Source organism: Echiichthys vipera (genome assembly GCF_963691815.1).
Source record: "Echiichthys vipera genome assembly, chromosome: 1".
Lineage (NCBI taxonomy): Eukaryota > Metazoa > Chordata > Actinopteri > Perciformes > Trachinidae > Echiichthys > Echiichthys vipera.
The window spans coordinates 38,231,281-38,249,138 of NC_139826.1; the positions used below are offsets into that span (position 1 = coordinate 38,231,281).

Here is a 17,858-nt window from a genome sequence, read left to right on the forward strand (position 1 = left end):
GGAAACATTGACCACGCCTTGTAATGTCAACGCTAATGCGTCCCTAACAAGTATGAAACAGATTAACACTTCAATGCAAGTAACATAGGCATTAACAAAAAATCTGAACACAAGTTGTCACCTGCAAACCCATGATAGACACCTGTGAACAGTGATGTGCCTCAGCTCTCCACTTGTGTTCACAAAAACACACTTGATGTCAATGATTGTACTTGTACCTGATCTAAAATGATATCACTGCACATGAAACAAGACCTCACATGTGCTCCCTCTTTAAAACCAGCTGGCTGTAGAGAGTGTTTCGCTCCTCGGGCCCTCACGGAGCAGACAAGTCTTAAACAAAGTTAAATATTCACCCTGTCGAAGTCCTCGTCTGTGAAGTCCCGGTCTCTCTGCAGAATCTCGTGGAGTCGGGCCTTCACGCGGTGCTGGCAGCTGCTCAGCGAGTCGCTGTCGTTGTCCAGCAGCCCGTTCATGTTGGCGCTCTTCACCATCTGCACCAGGATGGGTGTCAGCTCCCCCTCCAGAGCCAGCAAACCCTGCTCTCACACACACAATGAAGTGGTCACTTGTTCTGGCAACATCTTTGATGCAAAGTGATAATGAGATTATTCGTCAACAGTTTGGCTGATACTTCGACAACTCGCATGAGCTGCTGTACTGGAACATATGACATCAAACAGAGACTTTGTGACAGGACCGATGACCTGACATTGACAGTTATTTCTACACGATACAAAAACATTTCAGTTTCACAGTTATTACAATTCAACAGATGATGGTGCTGGAGATCAAATGGTGCATTCACGCGGACATTCACACTGATGGCAGTGAACATCTACAGACCATCTAATCTAACCATTCACACCGCAATTACACACCCATGCACAGCACAGGGAGCAATTCGGGGCTCAGTATCTTGCCCAAGGACACTTCGACATGTGGACCGGGGGAGGTGAGGATTGAACTGCTGATCTCTCGAATGGAGGACAACCCACTCACCCACTGAACCACAGTCGCCCCACATCACTCAGAAGTCCTTTCTCATCACTGACAGTCAAACATTAGCGGCTCAGAGGAGGCTGCTTTCCTCCTTTTCTGTTAATGTCACTTGATATTCTGCAGGTGGCGCTGTTTCCTTTCTTTTCACCCAAGATGCTGTTTTAACTCCCCTATCTTTCCTATTAATTCAAGACTCTCACAGCTGTGTAAACATAAAGCTTTAGCTCCTGTAACTGCATAGAAAAGAGGTAACTGCTTATTTGCTGGTTAAGTCCAAAGGTTTCAACTGTCCATAGGTTGAATCCTTTCTGTTTGTTTTTAACAGTGATACATGAGCAACAGTCCGTCTTGTATGAAGCACTCAAATACTAGAATATTGCACACCTTTGCGAAAGCCGCGGCTGTCATCTGCACCCGGCCTTCATCGGACGCATATATCTTCAGGTCGTGTCTGTAGGTGCTGTGTAACCGCAGTAACCCGCAGCCTGGGAATCCAGCGTAGTCCCCTACAAAGACACAACATGAGTGAGTGAGTGAGTTACTGAGAGTGAGTTACTGTGAGTTAGAAGAAGTTTAGCAGATTTTTGAATGAATCCAGCAGTTTGTGATAAGATGTCACCCCCTTTGTATTGTTAACCGACTTTGGAGCTCTCCTTTTATAACCCTCCACTGTCGTGGCATTGACTTAGAAAGTGCAGTGTGGCAGATTAGCTGACCACAGCGACCCACGCGAAACAAATAAGGAATACGAATACAGACTCTAGGAGCAACCTGGCCTTCGTGACAGGCCGATACAAGCATCGTGGGATCGCCAGCTGTAAAAGGAAGACCAAGCTGAGACAGAGCTGCACTTTCTGACTGAATGCACGAAAGCCAGTTTGAACGAAATATTTCTACAAATCCAAACACAAGCGTCCTGAATTCGACCAAAAAACAAAATACCAATCCTGCTGAGAAAGCACAGAGAGTCTTTAGCTGCCACTCTTTTAGACACACACATACGGAAAACCATTACAAAGCACTTTGTACTAATGCTAACAATACTAATGTTTTTTCCATGTTGCACGATGTGCTGTGGCAATACGATGTCTTAAAATGTAATTCCAGTGCAAATCATCCCTTTTTCAGCGCTTATATACATCAAATAAGCCATCAAGTTTTTTTTCCTTGATCAATTATTAACGGAGAAATTCAGTAGTCGCTAACAGCCGGACGTGGCTAACAGTGATGAGCTCGGGGCAGTAAGGTGAAGGCATTCAAAGGTCTTTTTTAACCACTAATGCTGCTGAAAATAACAGCAAACCTCTGCAGCAGCATGAGAAGAGTCCCTACACACAAAACAAAGCTCCAATGGGCTCCTTCCTTTGGGATTGACTTTGGTAATCCACTGTAATGGACTTTACTATGAGAGGAGCTGGTACAGGGGCCAGTAGGTAAGTCTTTAAAACACTCTTTAATAAACTCTGGCTTCACTAACTACGTTGTTGGTGCTTTGTTTTGTGTGTAGGGACTCTTCTCATGCTGCTGCAGAGGTTTGCTGTTATTTTCAGCAGCATTAGTGGTTAAAAAAGACCTTTGAATGCCTTCACCGTGCTGCCCCGAGCTAATCACTGTTAGCCACATCTGGCTTTCAGCAACTCTCCTGGATTTCTCCGTTAATAGTTGTTACACGAAAAAACTGTCTCGATAAAAATCCATGTGATGAGTTTGCGCCGTAACTACACTTTAATATGGTCATGCGAATAAATCCCATTTGAATTGAATGGAAGCGACTTCACACTTTGAGCAAGAGCCAGCTGACGCATCTGCAACTGGGCTACAACATCCTGTGAGTGTTTGTCTTTCTTTAACGAAGAGTGTCACTTTCCTCGTCCGGGTTTCCTTTTATTTGCACCTCTGTTCTGACGTCTCATGTTCTCCGCTTAAAGAGCCTAAACAACCTTTATGTGTCAGATAAATGCACTCTTAAATCCTCATATTCCCTTTTTTCTCTTTTCTTTGAAGCCAGGGTTCGATTGTGTCACTGTAGTATCTGATTTCCTTTGGTTAAAGTCACTTCTTTGATCTATAACATGCGCAGGCCTCACTGTGTTAAACCGGACATATGTAAGTTAGTAACGAGAACAGCAGGAAGAGAAGAAGAAAGGGAGAAACAGGTAGAGAGATAAGCTTTATTTGAGCAGCAGGGCATTTTAAATACTAACTTATAAATGATTTTATTACATAGATAAAAACAGTAGATTTAACGCATTATATTGATGCTTTAACTTGGGTGTTTAAATAGACTGTATGTGATAGTTACCCATTAACTAACTGTGGTGAAACACAAGTAAAAAGGTGCTTCTGACCCACTTTTCATGTCCCTCCTTCCTGCCTCTTGCTCTGACTTCATATGGATCAGTGGTTGCTCAGTGTGGTGGCAAAATAAGCAATTAAAAGTCTCAAATGTGAAGCCACTGCCTCTCATTGTAGTAACAACAGCAGTGGTGATGGGGGTTTGCAACACTTGTAACAGATATCTTTCCTGACAAAGTGAATGAAATAACAAATATGAAAACACTTCTGTGTGTCTCTGCCACAAGCCGGGCTGCACGGCCACGACAAAGCAAGGAGATGCACACGTGAGACAATTAACTGATTATTTATTGAAGAAAAAGTAAATTAAAAAAGTAACCTGATCTAATCATGGCGTGTGTAGTCAGTGGAATCAGTGGTGTAGGTGAATGCATGAGTGGAGAAGTGTGTGTGTAATGTTGTAAGAAGGGAAGCTAAATAAAAGCTGAACAAGGCGTCTCTGGGAGGAGAGCCAGCTTTAACTGAGCTCCAGGAGAGAGTTAAAAGCACCCAGACTCTCACAGCCCAGGTGGTGCCAATGCTGCTGACAACCCTGCTGATGTCAGAGGGAGAGGGAGAGAGAGAGGGAGAGAGAGAGAGGGAGAGAGGGAGAGAGAGAGAGAGAGAGAGAGAGAGAGAGAGAGACAGTCACAGTCTCACCTTGACCTCCGGGGTACATGCAGCGGAAGGCCCTTCCCAGCTCCTCAGCCTGAACTCTGCCAGCAGGCGTCAGCTCTCCTCCCCACTTCAGCACCAGCAGCAGAGACGGACCTTCCTTACGCGTGTCTAAAGAGGAGCGTAGTCAACAATCACTTCGGTGTTTTGACCAGCTGGAGCTTGGCCACATAGCGTTTTAAGCAGGAGGTCAATATCTTCCTACCTTCCTCCTCACTTGAGGTTTTGGGCTGCCCATGGGGCAGGTAGGTTAGTTGCACTTTCCTGTTGATCCCAGAGAAGTGTCCATACCTTTAACAGCAACAAGATAAACTGGGAGTTATTCAAAGCTAAAGCAGTTTATGGATACGCAGGAACGCATACATTCTTCTACCTAGCTCGTCAAGAAAAAAAAACATATAAATTCATATTATTGCATGGTTTATTCTTTCATATTGTATGGCAATATATTTGAGCACATGTAAAACTAGTGTCTATTCCATTTTCTTATTACAGAAAACCCACTCCAGCTGGAATATCATACAGGTCCATTAATTCAAGATCTTCAGTTGTTAAACCTATTTAATGTTAATACGCTTCAGACTGTGGCTTAGTGGTAGAGTGGGTCGTCCTCCGTTCGAGAGATCGGTGGAGGACCACATTTCAAAAGTGTCCTAGGGCAAGACACTGAACCCCGAATTGCTCCCCGTGCTGCTCATGGGTGTGTGAATGTGGTGTGAATGGTCAGATTAGATGGTCTGTAGATGTCCACTGCCATCAGTGTGAATGTCTGTGTGAACGGGTGAATGTGACAAACACTGTGAAAGCGCCTTGAGTAGTCAGAAGACTAGAAAGGCGCTATATAAGTACAAGTCCATAACCATCCATTACCAGATTGGGATTTTTGTATTTCAGTGTCTTAACTATCAGTGGTTTGTTTTTTTTCAACTCAGCCTCAGATCCACTGTTATCAGACCAGATCTGTAGACCCACTTCTTACTCACTTTTACATTGATCCAGTCATTTGAAATCACCTCTAATCCCTTTTAAAAACATCATCTCTCAAAAGCATACACCAGCGTGTAAACGTGCCGACTACTTGTAAATCGTCTTTTGTTCGTAAATAACTTTCTTTTTCTTTCTTTTAGACTTCTAAAAAAATGTTTAATCTATGTGTATCTTGCTTTTATAGTTGTGTTGTTGTTGATGTTTTAATCTTAACGTTAGGTGGGTATCTCTTACGAGCCCTCGGGGGTCTCTTGATCTTTCTTAAAATTGTTGATTTGGCAAACAATAAAATAAAAATACATTCTTCTACCTCTGATAACAAAATGGGGGTTTGTCATTAATGACGTGGAAGAAGTTCTCAGATTAAAGGAAGAGTAGTAAAAATACTCTGTTACAGGTAAAGTCCTGCGTTTGAATTTAAAGTAAAAGAACAAAAGTATTAGTATCACAATATACTTAAAGAATCAAAAGTAAATGCACTCGTACATAACGGCCCATTGCAGAATAATGTACATTTTAATTCTGGGTTATAAAGTTCAATTCATCTTATTTATAGTGCCAAATCATAACAACAGTGACACTCTGCTCATAGAGTAGGTCTAGAACACACTCTATAAGTTGTTTATGATTAATAATGTAATTAATAGTATGATAGTTAGTGATGCGTTAATGGGTTTATCACTTTAACGTTGCAGTTGGTAAAGTCACAGCTCATTTTACTGCTGGCTAGTTTGAGCCATCAGACTTATTTTAACCTGTAATTCTTCACTATTTATTTGTTGATCCTGTTTTGAAAAGTTGTCAAATATAAAGTGCAGAAAACTACAATAGTTCCCTCGAAAAATGGAAATATATAAGTACCTCCAACAAGCGCAGACCTTAAATGAACTTTCCACCACAATGTGGTGTTGACTAGTGCAGCAACAGGAGCAGGATGTGCAGTCCCCTGCTGCAGGAGCAGGATGTGCAGTCCTGTGCTGCTAATCCCTTATCAAAATAGGAAAAGCTGTCACAATCAGCTGTGAAGGTAAATGTTTTAGCTTGTTTATTAAGAACACACGACTAAAGATGTACACAAAATCCCTCTTGACACACGTTGTGCTGTTACAAGCCGGCATGTAAACGTGTTTTGAGAAGGACAATAGCTCTAATGTTTCTCCTGCGTAGAGAATGTTCCCAGGACACACGCTGCAGCCGTGACAGTCACCGCACATCAAAGGCTCTCCGAGTTGTGAATAACAGATGGTGACCTTTTAGAAACTCATTTGTCATAAAGCGTGGGAGGGAGCCAAAGACACAGCTAGGGAACTATTATTCTACAGGGAGGTGAGCGTCAGAAAGCGAGGCTGTGCATCTAATAACCACACCACCTTCTAATTTTACAGCATACTTAAAGAAGCCCTATTATGCTACTTTCCAGGGTCATATTTGTATTTTTTGGGTCGGCTACAATAGGTTTACAAGCCCAGTGTGCTCTGATTGGTCAGCTGGTCCGTTCTGCTGTGATTGGTCAACTGTTTATGCTGCGTGCCGGGAAATGTTGTACCCCTTACCATATACGGAATCACCTACCTCAGCAGCTGAAAACACCGTCTATATGCCCCGTCCTCGCAACATGCTAACGTTAGCTTTATCAGGTTTACCTCCAAGATAAACACCAAAGCAGCATAAAAGAGGCCAAACTTACAGCAACAGTTTGAGTCTGTGTGTAGCAGCACGACTAATTCAAAATTCAAAGAACTCTCTAACAGCTAGCGACGCCCTAACGTTCAGAGCGGAGCACAGCCAACCCAGACGGTCGGCGGGGCTCACGTCTAAATGAAAGTATTTCTTTCTTTGACACTTTGATCTTATTTAACATGACTATAAAACATTATAACGACATTAATGGGTCAGAAAAGACGGAAAAGCACAATAGGTCGTCTTTAACCACACGTTCGAGTGCTTGCAAAGTTCTCTAAATATAACATTCATTCATTCATTCATCTTCAACCGCTTATCCCTGTCGGGGTCGCGGGGGGGCTGGAGCCGATCCCAGCTGAGCATCGGACGTGAGGCGGGGTCCACCCTGGACAGGACGCCAGTCTATCACAGGACACATAGAGACGCACAGAGACAGACAACCATTCACACCTACGGGTGATTTAGAGTCACCAATGAACCGAACACCTGCACGTCTTTGGACTGTGGGAGGAAACCGGAGAACCTGGAGAAAACCCACGCAGACACGGGGACAACATGCAAACTCCACACAGAAGGGCCCCAGCCGGGATGCGGACCTGGAAACCTTCTCGCTGTGAGGCAACAGTGCTAAACACCACACCACCGTGTCGCCCCTCTAAATATAACATTCATTTTTTATCATGGTTTAAAACTATTAAGTTAAACGGCATGGAGACAAACTAAATGAATGTGAGATCGGGGACTGGTGGTGGATAAAGTGACCCAGTTCACTCACATTTCGAGAACAGTTTTCAGCTGCTCCAGTTTGGACTTCTTCTCTTCTATCTCGCAGTCATTGTGCTGTCCCAGTTCTGCCAACAGCTGCCGTGTGATGTCCAGCACCTCCTGTTCAGGTTCAGAGTAACAAGCTTTCACACACAGGCTGGGAGATATGTGCGATAGGTATTACAAGGTGAGACCTACTTAAACATGCTTTTGTCTGACTTTTTGTTACCTGCAGTTGCTTTGGCTTCTTCAGTTTTAGTTTCCCCGTCTTGTACCCTCCATATTTTTCAAATAGATCAAAGAACCTGGAAGACAAACTCTAAATTAATCAAAAGTTCTTCATCAGTCAAAGAAGAAGGAAGGTGATAACAGAGGAAACCTACATGGGGTTGCGAACTTCCATCTTCATCTTCTGTTTGGGCGTCCTGTCCCCGTGTCGGATGACGGCGATGACACAGCGAAGCTCCATCCTGCAGCATGCAAGAGTGAGTTAACGTCAACAGGGACTCTTCTTCAATCAGTCAACACATACATCTTGCAACTGTAAACGACTTAACAAAGCAGTTCCTTCCTAAACTGTGCAAACTGATGTAAAAAGGACAAGGATTGGCTGAAAAGCAATTAAAGAATTGAAGCTCTTAACGCCATGAAATGAATGACTAGTACCTGTACAGGTGACTGAATAAATGGAGAGGTTGAGGACTGTAGAGCTGCAGGAGGGCGGCTGCATTTTACCCAGATACATTTGAGGGCCCACTCACACTGTCCATTCGAACCGTGCCCCGTGCTTTAGGGTGATTGTCCTCCCCTCCCTCTACCTCCCATGGCGCAGGCCCGCTTGTACTCAATTACTTGAATTGATCAGAGCCTCGGCTCGAAGGCTTCTTGCTTATACGTCACTGTTTTTGAATATTTTTATTTGACCAAATCTACAGTAAACACTCCACTTCTGCATTAGACATCCACAAACCGTTCTGCGGTATCTTTAATGTCTGTTGTGCAGAACAGACGTATATAAATAGACACCAGGGCCGCTGACAACGCTCTTGCTCTTGCTCCTGCTCGTACATGTGCAAACGTGCTTTGCTGCCTCGAACGGGCCTGGGCACACTGGTCAAACGAACTAGACTTTAGCCGTGAAGCGAGCTTGGGCACGTTACGAATTGACAGCGTGAGTGCGCCCTAAAGCACACTGAACATACCTCTAGATCAAACATGGGGCTTAAATGGTTTGACTAACTGTTAAGACTCACATGGTCCCTGATGTAGTGGGGACAATGGGGATGTCCTCCGCCTCAGTGGGGATGGACCAGGGAATCTGAAATTGGGGGGCCAGCTCACGCATCACGATGTTTCTATAAGCGCCAAAAAAGTTACACAAATTCAATCAGCAGATCTGAACAAGAAACCGGTCCAGTGAGCGAGGAATGACAAGAAATAAAAGGTGGTACCCGAGGATCTTGGCACAGTCATCATAGTACTTCATTGAGTTCTTCACAAAACTGAAACCGTTGACGTCACACACGTAGGAGTGTCCGTTGGCTCGGAGAAGATCGAAGCCACACACAGTTTGCTGCAATGAGAGGAGAGGAGGATGCATTTCTTCCGCTGATGTCGAGATGCGACAGTATCAGCCGTGCACTGAGACGTTTGCTCACCTTGAAGGCCAGGCAGACCTTACGGGCCACCAGTTTCTCCATGGCTGACAGCATGACGGGGTAGCGGACCTCCTTTCCCTCGCTGTCTCGTTCCACCTTCCCGTCCAGAGCAGGGGACTTCCGAGCCTCAGCGTGAGCGTAGTCAGGCCCCACAGTGTACACCTGAAATCAACACCCACAACCACCACACTCAATCAATCAATCAATCAATCAATCAATCAATCAACTAAAATGAAGAAAATTAGTATTGTCTCATCACACAAAAGCTATGCTGGTTCTGGAAGTCTTTATACAGTATGCTGTATAAATATTTAATTTCTTTGCTTTAAACTTTATCCACAATGTTACTACTCCTGGTGAAATTGCGACACTCTAGCCGCCAGTTTTAATTATTTTAAATTAATATTTTAAGGAAATATTGCTTTTTCCAAGTTCAGCTCAGTCCCCATGGAGGGGACGGCAGTCAGAAGGTTTAAATCAGAGCAGTGGTGAAATGAAAACACTTTGTTTGGTGTAGTTGAGAACAAAACATGTTGCCATGGTTTTTGAATTCATTCAAAATTGACCTAGAATTCAAAATCTAAGAAGTTATTTGGCACGCTTGAACAGTAGTGAGTGTTTTTAAGTCCATCCAAAGCCTGAGAAGGAAACTAACAGTACATGAATTGCAAACACTGGAAACTTCGCATGCATAAATATCCCACGATGCAGCGCGGTATTAACGGCGACGAACAAGGGCGTGTCAAAGATGCTCAAATTTACATTTCTACACTTTTTGTCACCTGCGACTGTCGGACTACATTTCTTACTTGGTTAACCCTGGTTAAGTCTCTCAGGAAGAGACGTAGCAATTACAGCTCAGTGCGTCCAAAAAGACACAGTTTACGGTTTTATTTACACAGAAGTATGTTAAACAACAGTGCACATGTTGAGTATGAAGAGCATCCATTCTTAGCTAGGTCATTCAATGTTTCCAATTTGGGAGTCTGAGTTAACTCATCTCATCTCATCTTCAGCCTCTTATCCGGGGTCGGGTCTCAGGGGCAGCAGCTTTAGCAGGGGACCCCAGACTTCCCTTTCCCGGGCCACATTAACCAGCTCTAACTGGGGGATCCTGAGGCGTTCCCAGGCCAGTGTGGAGATCTAATCTCTCCACCTGGTCCTAGGTCTTCCCCGAGGCCTCCTCCCAGCTGGACGTGCCTGGAACACCTCCCTAGGGAGGCGCCCAGGGTTCATCCTTACCAGATGATCCTGAACCACCTCAACTGGCTCCTTTCAACACAAAGGAGCAGCGGCTCTACTCCGAGTTCCTCACGGATGCTGAACTTCTCCCCCTCTCTCTAAGGGAGACTCCAGACCCCCTCCTGAGGAAACCAATTTAGGCCGCTTGTACCCGTGACCTGGTTCTTTGGGTCATGAAGTCTGAGTTAACTTCTCCCCCTAAATATTTATAGAATCAGACTTGTGCCTTTGACTTTGTATCAAAGAACCAGATATCTTGTAAACACAGACGCTGCTGTTTTGTACTGGGGGACTTTTACATCCATAATCCGAGTTTCCTCTCATAATAATCAATACTCAGTCCGTACTCTACCTTAACGTCGGTGCCATCTGTCGGCATGAACTCTTCATAGATGTAGGAGCCCGTCTTCCTCACGCTGCTCTCCGGTGAGTACACACTGCTGCGGCTCCCGATCTACAGAAACCACACAGTGAGAGAAACATATTCTGAAATCACTGTCGGTGTGGCACAGCTGTGTTTCACCAGTGCAACTCTGAATAATCTCTGCTACATCCATCGCACTCAGAAGTAAAAGGCTGCGGCTCCATGTTTACAACAGCCTTCCTGATTTATGACGATCTGTCTTTGGAAGAGCAATAGACTCATGTGCCAAGACAAGCTGGGTGCGGGTTACTGGGCCTGGTTTGTTTAAAGTGTAATTGTGGCGCAAAATCATCCCATGGTCTTTTTAGGCACTCACATACATCAAATAAACCATCAGGACAGTTTCTTTTGTGTATGAACTGTTAATGGACAAATCTGGAAGAGTCGCTTACAGTGATTAGCTCGGGGCAGTACAGCAAAGGCATTCAAAGGTCCTTTTTAACCACTAATGCTGCTGAAAATAACAGCAAACCTCTGCAGCAGCATGAGAAGAGTCCCGTGGAAATCAGTTATGATGCAGACAGCGTCAGACTGAAGATGGAAACGTAGTGTAACTAGTTGACAACTGGGGTCATTATGCAGGGTTCCTACTCTTCCTCCAAAGCCAAATTCATGCACTTTTCAAGCATTTCAAAGTGCAAATTACATACATTATAGTCTCTACAGTTTACTGATTATTGCACTTGTTCAGCACATTAAATTAGATGTTATTGTGCATTAAACAATCAAAATGAAAAGGTTTTGTGACAGCTGTGGGTGACAGGGTGACAAATCTAAGAAAAAAAATATAATTTGTAAAAAGACTTGGCATCCTATATAACCTTAATTCAAGCAGTTTCAAGCACTTTCTTAAAAAACCTAGCCTTGAAAACACAACAACAATAAAATTCCAGTGTTTTCAAGGTTTTTCCAACACCTGTAGGAACCCTGGTTATGGCAGTAATCGGTTGGTGACAGTTTTAGGATGTTGGGGGACAAAAGTTTTATGTTTCATGAGTTTCATTCCATGTTGCTTCCATTCTTGGACTGAAGTAGTGCTGGATTTATAGTTAATATAACAAAAATATATAAAATAAGGCTGCAACTAACTACTAACCTACTGCTGCAACTAACTAACCTTATTTTCATTTTCTATTAAATTGTTTTCAATTAATTGTTTGGTCTATAAAATTTCACTCAGTGTTTCCCAAAGCCCAAGATGGCGTCCACTTTGTCCACAACAGGACAGAAAACATTCACATTTAAGGAGCTTGAATCAAATAATTTGTCCCTTTTCTCTCTTAAAGAACTCACAACAAAGAATCAACTATCAAAATAGTTGGGGATTTATTGAATAGTTAAAAAAATAATTGATAAATTGATTAATCAATAAAAAAACAGGCCTCAAAGCCCAAAGCAAGGGACCTTTCTGAAGAGCCTCTGGCTGCCACCGCCAGCAGAGGTGGGGTAATAGATGTAGACGTTGTGGTCCTCAGCGCAGACGGGTTTCTCAACGAAAGGCTTCTGGAAGATCTCCCCGTTCACCTCCACGTGGTCCTCTCCTTCCACCAGGTTACACTCTGAGACACACACAGAGAACATATGTTGCCCCCTTTTCATTACTCCTTAAAATATACACAGATGACACTTTTCCTCCGAGTGTTTACTCAGGAGCTCTGCACCACGTGACGCTCATTGGCTCTTACAGAAACAATCATTACTGTCAAGGGAAGACAGAGACATAAAGCATCTGATCCCTCATCAGTCTCTTACGTAACTGTGTAAAAACAGGACTTGAATGGCGGACCCGTCATGTCACAGCACGCTTGCGACTGCTTCACATTCGATACTATATTTATCCACGCGTTGAGATAAAACCACCGCAGTCTTAAGATTAATGGCTGCAGGGTGCTGCGCGGACAGGAGCTGCTTCTCTTAGAGCTTTTTTTGGGTGAGTATAGTCGGCTTCGGCAGACTGACCATCTGGTTTATCTGGGTCACGGTTCAGCACAGCATAGCGTGGTAGATCAATCCCTTCCTCCTGCAGGATGCGATACACCTCTCTCCTGTTAAAACATAAACGACACAAATAAAGTGCGGTTGTTGTATTCTTCTTCTTCTCTATATATTTTGGCTTTGCATGCATCATTTGAACCGTTGGAGTGTGTCGGCGTACCTGTCCTGTATGTAGTACTGCATGTTGAGGTCGTTAAGGAGCAGGGGGTTTCTCAGCTTGGCGTAGCTCACCGCCTTATCCAGCGGGAATCCTGGTTCACATGCAGAGAAAGTATTCAATGAATAAAGCTCATGGAGAATATGATGTCAAAGGTGGGTCACATTGAAACACATTATTTTTAGACTCACGATGACAACACATTGGCCCTCATTTATCAATCTTGCGTGGAAACGGGCGCAGATCTGAGCGCAGAATTGTTTGTAGGAAAGGACCCACGTGTGATTTATGAAACATTCGTATCGGACCAATCTCAGCGTACGAATGAGCGGGCCGTGATAAATGCTGCGGCTGAATTCGATCGTCATCAACATGTTACGCCCTTAAATATTCCTGGTTCGGAGGCCGCGCCCACTGAGGTCAAACATGAAGAAACGAAACTTTTACGACACAGAGATCGGCTCCTGACATCCGAGATGGAGCAAAATAAAGATGTGCTTTTTATCTTAAGAGTGGAATAAAAGGGGCCCATCAAAACGCTGTATAAGAATAACGGAGGCAGTCAAACCGAGGCAGCGCTCCACTGTAACCCGTGTGTGTGTGTGTGCACTGTTGAACCGGCGCTCCTGCTCTGTAGCGGGGTTTGCCAGCTGGGTTATTAGGTATTCCGTTAGAGGATAACCTTTGTCACCTAGAACCATACCAAGATGTTTATCATCTGATAGCTTGTTTGATTTAATGAAATTTATCGAGGGTAGCCACCAACCGAGGAGATGACTTTGGCTCTGCAGTGCGCCCTGCTGCAGCCGCACGCCAACACATTCATTCATATATTCATCTTCAACTGCTTGTCCCTGTCGGGGTCGCGGGGGGCTGGAGCCGAGCTGTTTTGAAATATAGCTTGGCATCACAATTCACCTGCACATTTATCGAGTGGTAGTTTTGGCAATTGATGAATGTGTAATGAATCATGGATGGTGCCTTCAGACGCACATGAGTGCAATCAATTGCTCCAACCACAATTTTTATTTTTTTTTATTCGTTTTAAGAATCCGTTTTGATCTGTTCTTAATATGTGACTGCTTCTGCTTAATGACAGCTGAGGTTTGTTCATTATTTCCAGCCAGGTTTTGCTGCACCACAAATCCACAGGCTCAAATGTGCGTACACGAGATCCGACCAGGCGTGAGATTTGATCGTAGCTTACGCTCACGTCCAAATTGATAAATGCCGAAGTTTTCTTGGAAATGGTCGTACACACGCTTTTCTGCCATACGTTCGTTTGATAAATGAGGGCCAATGTGAGCCTGAGTATGTGTGTGTGAGTGTGTGTTGTACCCTTGGAGTGGAAGGAGATGAGGCAGTCACACAGAGGCCATTTGTCCACGGGCTCGTTGAGGATGGCGTCCTCTGGGAAGATGACCACAGTGATGTACTCAAACTTGCACAGCCTCTCCAGGATCTGGGTCATTGGCTTAGACTTGGACTTCTTCATCATGCAGCAGATCCCCACCACGATCTGTTGCTCCGGGGGCTGAACAAGGGAGAGAGTTGTTTCAATGAACTGTGAGGAAACCAGAGCGACAATGGCAGCTTTGTCCCATAAAACCTCATTATGAAGAACTGACTGAAATAGACGTCCGTAGTTTCTTCTCTTCTCACACACAGGGATTCATTGAAAAGTGTTAAATGTGAAGGTTGTTTTGTTCCAACAAGTACGCTACTACGACACAAGTATCTCGTTTGTATCTCTTTATTTACTATCCAGCAGCAACCAAACCAAAGCAACCAGTGGCTGCATACACTTCTGACTGGCTTCAACCTCAGTGTGTTTACATGCACTTGAGGAGACACTGGTCGTTTTCTGTAATCTGGATTAGGCATTAGAGAAACCTGATTTCCCGTGATAGATATCTCCTGAAGCTAGTGTTGTATGCTGGTGATCTCATCTCATCTCAGCTCATCTTCAGCCTCTTATCGGGGGTCGGGTCACAGGGGCAGCAGCTTTAGCAGGGGACCCCAAACTTCCCTTTCCCGGGCCACATTAACCAGCTCTAACTGGGGGATCCTGAGGCGTTCCCAGGCCAGTGTGGAGATCTAATCTCTCCACCTGGTCCTGGGTCTTCCCCGAGGCCTCCTCCCAGCTGGACGTGCCTGGAACACCTCCCTATGGAGGCGTCCAGGGTTCATCCTTACCAGATGATCCTGAACCACCTCAACTGGCTCCTTTCAACGCAAAGGAGCAGCGGCTCTACTCCGAGTTCCTCACGGATGCTGAACTTCTCCCCCTCTCTCTAAGGGAGACTCCAGCCCCCCTCCTGAGGAAACCTGTTTCGGCCGCTTGTACCCGCGACCTCGTTCTTTGGGTCATGAGGTATGCAGGTGATCTGTTTTTTAATTGTCTTTTTATGTTATGTATGCATGTGACATACACTTCCCACAAGAGATGTTAATAATTAACCGTTTAACCATTAACCAACAATTAGAGTTTCAATAGATTTACACTATCAGAATCAGAAATACTTAAATAATCCCAGGGGGAAATTGTTTTCAACTTCAATGAAACAGTTAAAAAATATATCATTAAAAAAAAGGAAAGAAATACAACTCATGGGGGAGACGTGCATCCACACGTGCCTTTTATTGGAGTAGCTTATCGGAGAGCTTAATTCGTTTAGCTTTGTCAGCGGTGTGTCTATCTGCCATACTCTGCGTGAGAGCAACTTGCTAGTGCAGTAACAACACACAAAAAGTGGCTGCATGTGTCAACGACAATGCACGCAACATCGTGGCTGCACGGGTCTGCAGCTGTCCGCAAAATGAGGAAAGAATGAACAGGGACTCAGTTGCCTGCTTGTCTGTAAATGGTTAACGATCAGTCGGCCATCGGTCAGAAAAGAAAAAAGTCCAAATTAGCGTCCCTACTTTCGACTAAGAAATAACGGCATTGCACAGTGACGTGATTACAGGAAGCCATCCATCCTTGTATTAAAAGTGTAATTAGATTAAAGCAACACAAAGAAGCTTACAGTAGTCTGAAGTGAGTTTAGGACACTTCTGTGCTGAGAGGAAGAGCTATGCTTGCTCTGACTGTCATGTCACTATGCAGCAAAAATGCAGTTTTGCAAGCCGTCTCCTGTCACGAATATAGTTAAAATTAGAAAGACATGCTTCGAAAAATAAGGTGGATAACCGGTTTTCTCGGAGTAACCCAGTCACTCAAGTGCTTAGAAATGCGCTGAATGCTTTAAATACACAACTGAAATGATCGGCTGCACGATAACGGAAAGTTAATGAAAGTTTAATGACTTTACTTTATCTATATTTAGATAGATTTAAGTATAGAGGTTGAGTATTTTGACATCCCACCGAGTCTGTGTCTTCGTCGTCCTCATACAGCTCCATGTCTGTCCTCATGCTGTCTTCCAGGACCTCGCTCTCATCGTCCTCGCAGCCCACGAAGAATCTGGGAGCGCCACGCCGGCTCTCGCCCGGGCTGTTGGGCTCTGACATCACAGTCCCCAGCGGCAGCCCTCAGCGTCCCACCGCGCCATCGTACACCAACACACCGCCTAAAGAGTGGGCCGCCGATGGGAGGGCGCGAGGCCTGGGGAGAGGGACGGGTCCACTCCGCCTCTGGGCTGGACGGCAGAGCTGGTGGGTGCGGGTGCGTGTGAGCGGAATGAGACTGAACGAGGGCGCTCAAACCTAAAAAGGTGACGTGAGAAATGATGGTGCTGGTGAGCCCGCCGCAATGTTTCTCATTCTTCAGTCAGCAAATTCACATCTCTTATTCTCAAGAGTCTTCAGCAACTTGAAGGCCGGGCTCCGATTATCTGATGACGGTCCTGTCCTCCATTTTGACGCAACACTGACAGTCCTACGAGAGAAACAACACATTAAACATTATTCATGCACTTATGAGTAATCGTTTGCATTGACTTAAAAGGGCTAATGTTAAGTTGAAAGACCTTTGGTGGAGCAATAAAAATTAACCAAATAATGTGTGTTTCCTTCATAACGAGCTACACTAAGCTTTTAATTATTTCTGCTTCACCTCTATTTCATAATTATTGGTGTATAAGGTTAATTTAAACTCAAATTAATTCAGAATCTTAGAATCTGGGGAAACAACTCTCCATTATAGGGCGACTGTGGCTCAGTGAAAGAGTGGATCGTCCTCCACTCGAGAGATTGGCGGTTCCCCACCTCCCCCGATCCACATGTTGAAGTGTCCTTGGGCAAGACACTGAACCCTGAATTGCTCCCCGTGCTGCGCATGGGTGTGTAAATGTGGTGTGAATGATTAGATTAGATGGTCTGTAGATGTCCACTGCCATCTGTGTGAATCTGACAAACACTGTGAAAGCGCCTTGAGTAGTCAGAAGACTAGAAAGGCGCTTTACAAGTACAAGTCCATTTACCATTATAATGAATGCTACATTTGTTATACATTCAGGGATCCACATTTATTATCGTAACCTTAACTGCCATCCATTTGTTATTTAAGCTCGCACATCTGCCTTAATTTACAAATACAAACTGGAAGATACGCAAAGGCGTGTGTGTTAAACTTGCTGTGATCAGGTGAGAAAGTTAAAGGAGGTTAATTGTCTCTGCTGAGCTTCACTGTCACTTCTCTGAAGACACTGCTGCCGATGCTCATGTCCCTGACCTTCGCACCCGTCACCCGTCAGGATGCTTTTGCATTGCTGTTTTACGACTGAACTATGAAAGGCAAAAATATAAAATTCATGGGAGCCACTGCATGAACACACCCTCCTAAATACATTTTACAGTTCGCACACATCGATTTTTAGTCGCAAATGTGTGTTTAACAGTCTCACTGCGCAGAAGTTACAGTCTCACTGCGCTTCTAAGTTAGTCTTACTGCGCTCCACAAGTTACAGTCTCACTGCGCTCCACAAGTTACAGT

At 44.4% G+C, this 17,858-nt stretch overlaps 1 protein-coding gene across 9 annotated transcripts in view; it reads right to left on the bottom strand.

Annotated features, from left to right (window-relative positions):
* Window positions 1-17,858, bottom strand: part of ppip5k1a (diphosphoinositol pentakisphosphate kinase 1a) — a 57,680-nt gene that overhangs the window by 33,668 nt on the left and 6,154 nt on the right. For all 9 annotated transcript variants that reach the window (XR_014593263.1, XR_014593264.1, XR_014593265.1 and 6 more), the window contains exons 2-17: window positions 16,292-16,802; window positions 14,261-14,456; window positions 12,926-13,016; window positions 12,730-12,815; window positions 12,175-12,329; window positions 10,699-10,800; window positions 9,105-9,266; window positions 8,898-9,019; window positions 8,700-8,801; window positions 7,830-7,916; window positions 7,676-7,751; window positions 7,457-7,566; window positions 4,217-4,302; window positions 3,997-4,122; window positions 1,387-1,508; window positions 357-539 (exon numbers count right to left, since the gene is read on the bottom strand). Coding sequence is in view for 6 of the 9 variants with exons in the window: in XM_083916205.1 (XP_083772331.1) it covers window positions 357-539; window positions 1,387-1,508; window positions 3,997-4,122; window positions 4,217-4,302; window positions 7,457-7,566; window positions 7,676-7,751; window positions 7,830-7,916; window positions 8,700-8,801; window positions 8,898-9,019; window positions 9,105-9,266; window positions 10,699-10,800; window positions 12,175-12,329; window positions 12,730-12,815; window positions 12,926-13,016; window positions 14,261-14,456; window positions 16,292-16,435 (1,950 nt within the window). In the remaining 3 variants the exon portion in view is untranslated. The remainder of the gene's footprint in view (window positions 1-356; window positions 540-1,386; window positions 1,509-3,996; window positions 4,123-4,216; window positions 4,303-7,456; window positions 7,567-7,675; window positions 7,752-7,829; window positions 7,917-8,699; window positions 8,802-8,897; window positions 9,020-9,104; window positions 9,267-10,698; window positions 10,801-12,174; window positions 12,330-12,729; window positions 12,816-12,925; window positions 13,017-14,260; window positions 14,457-16,291; window positions 16,803-17,858) is intronic.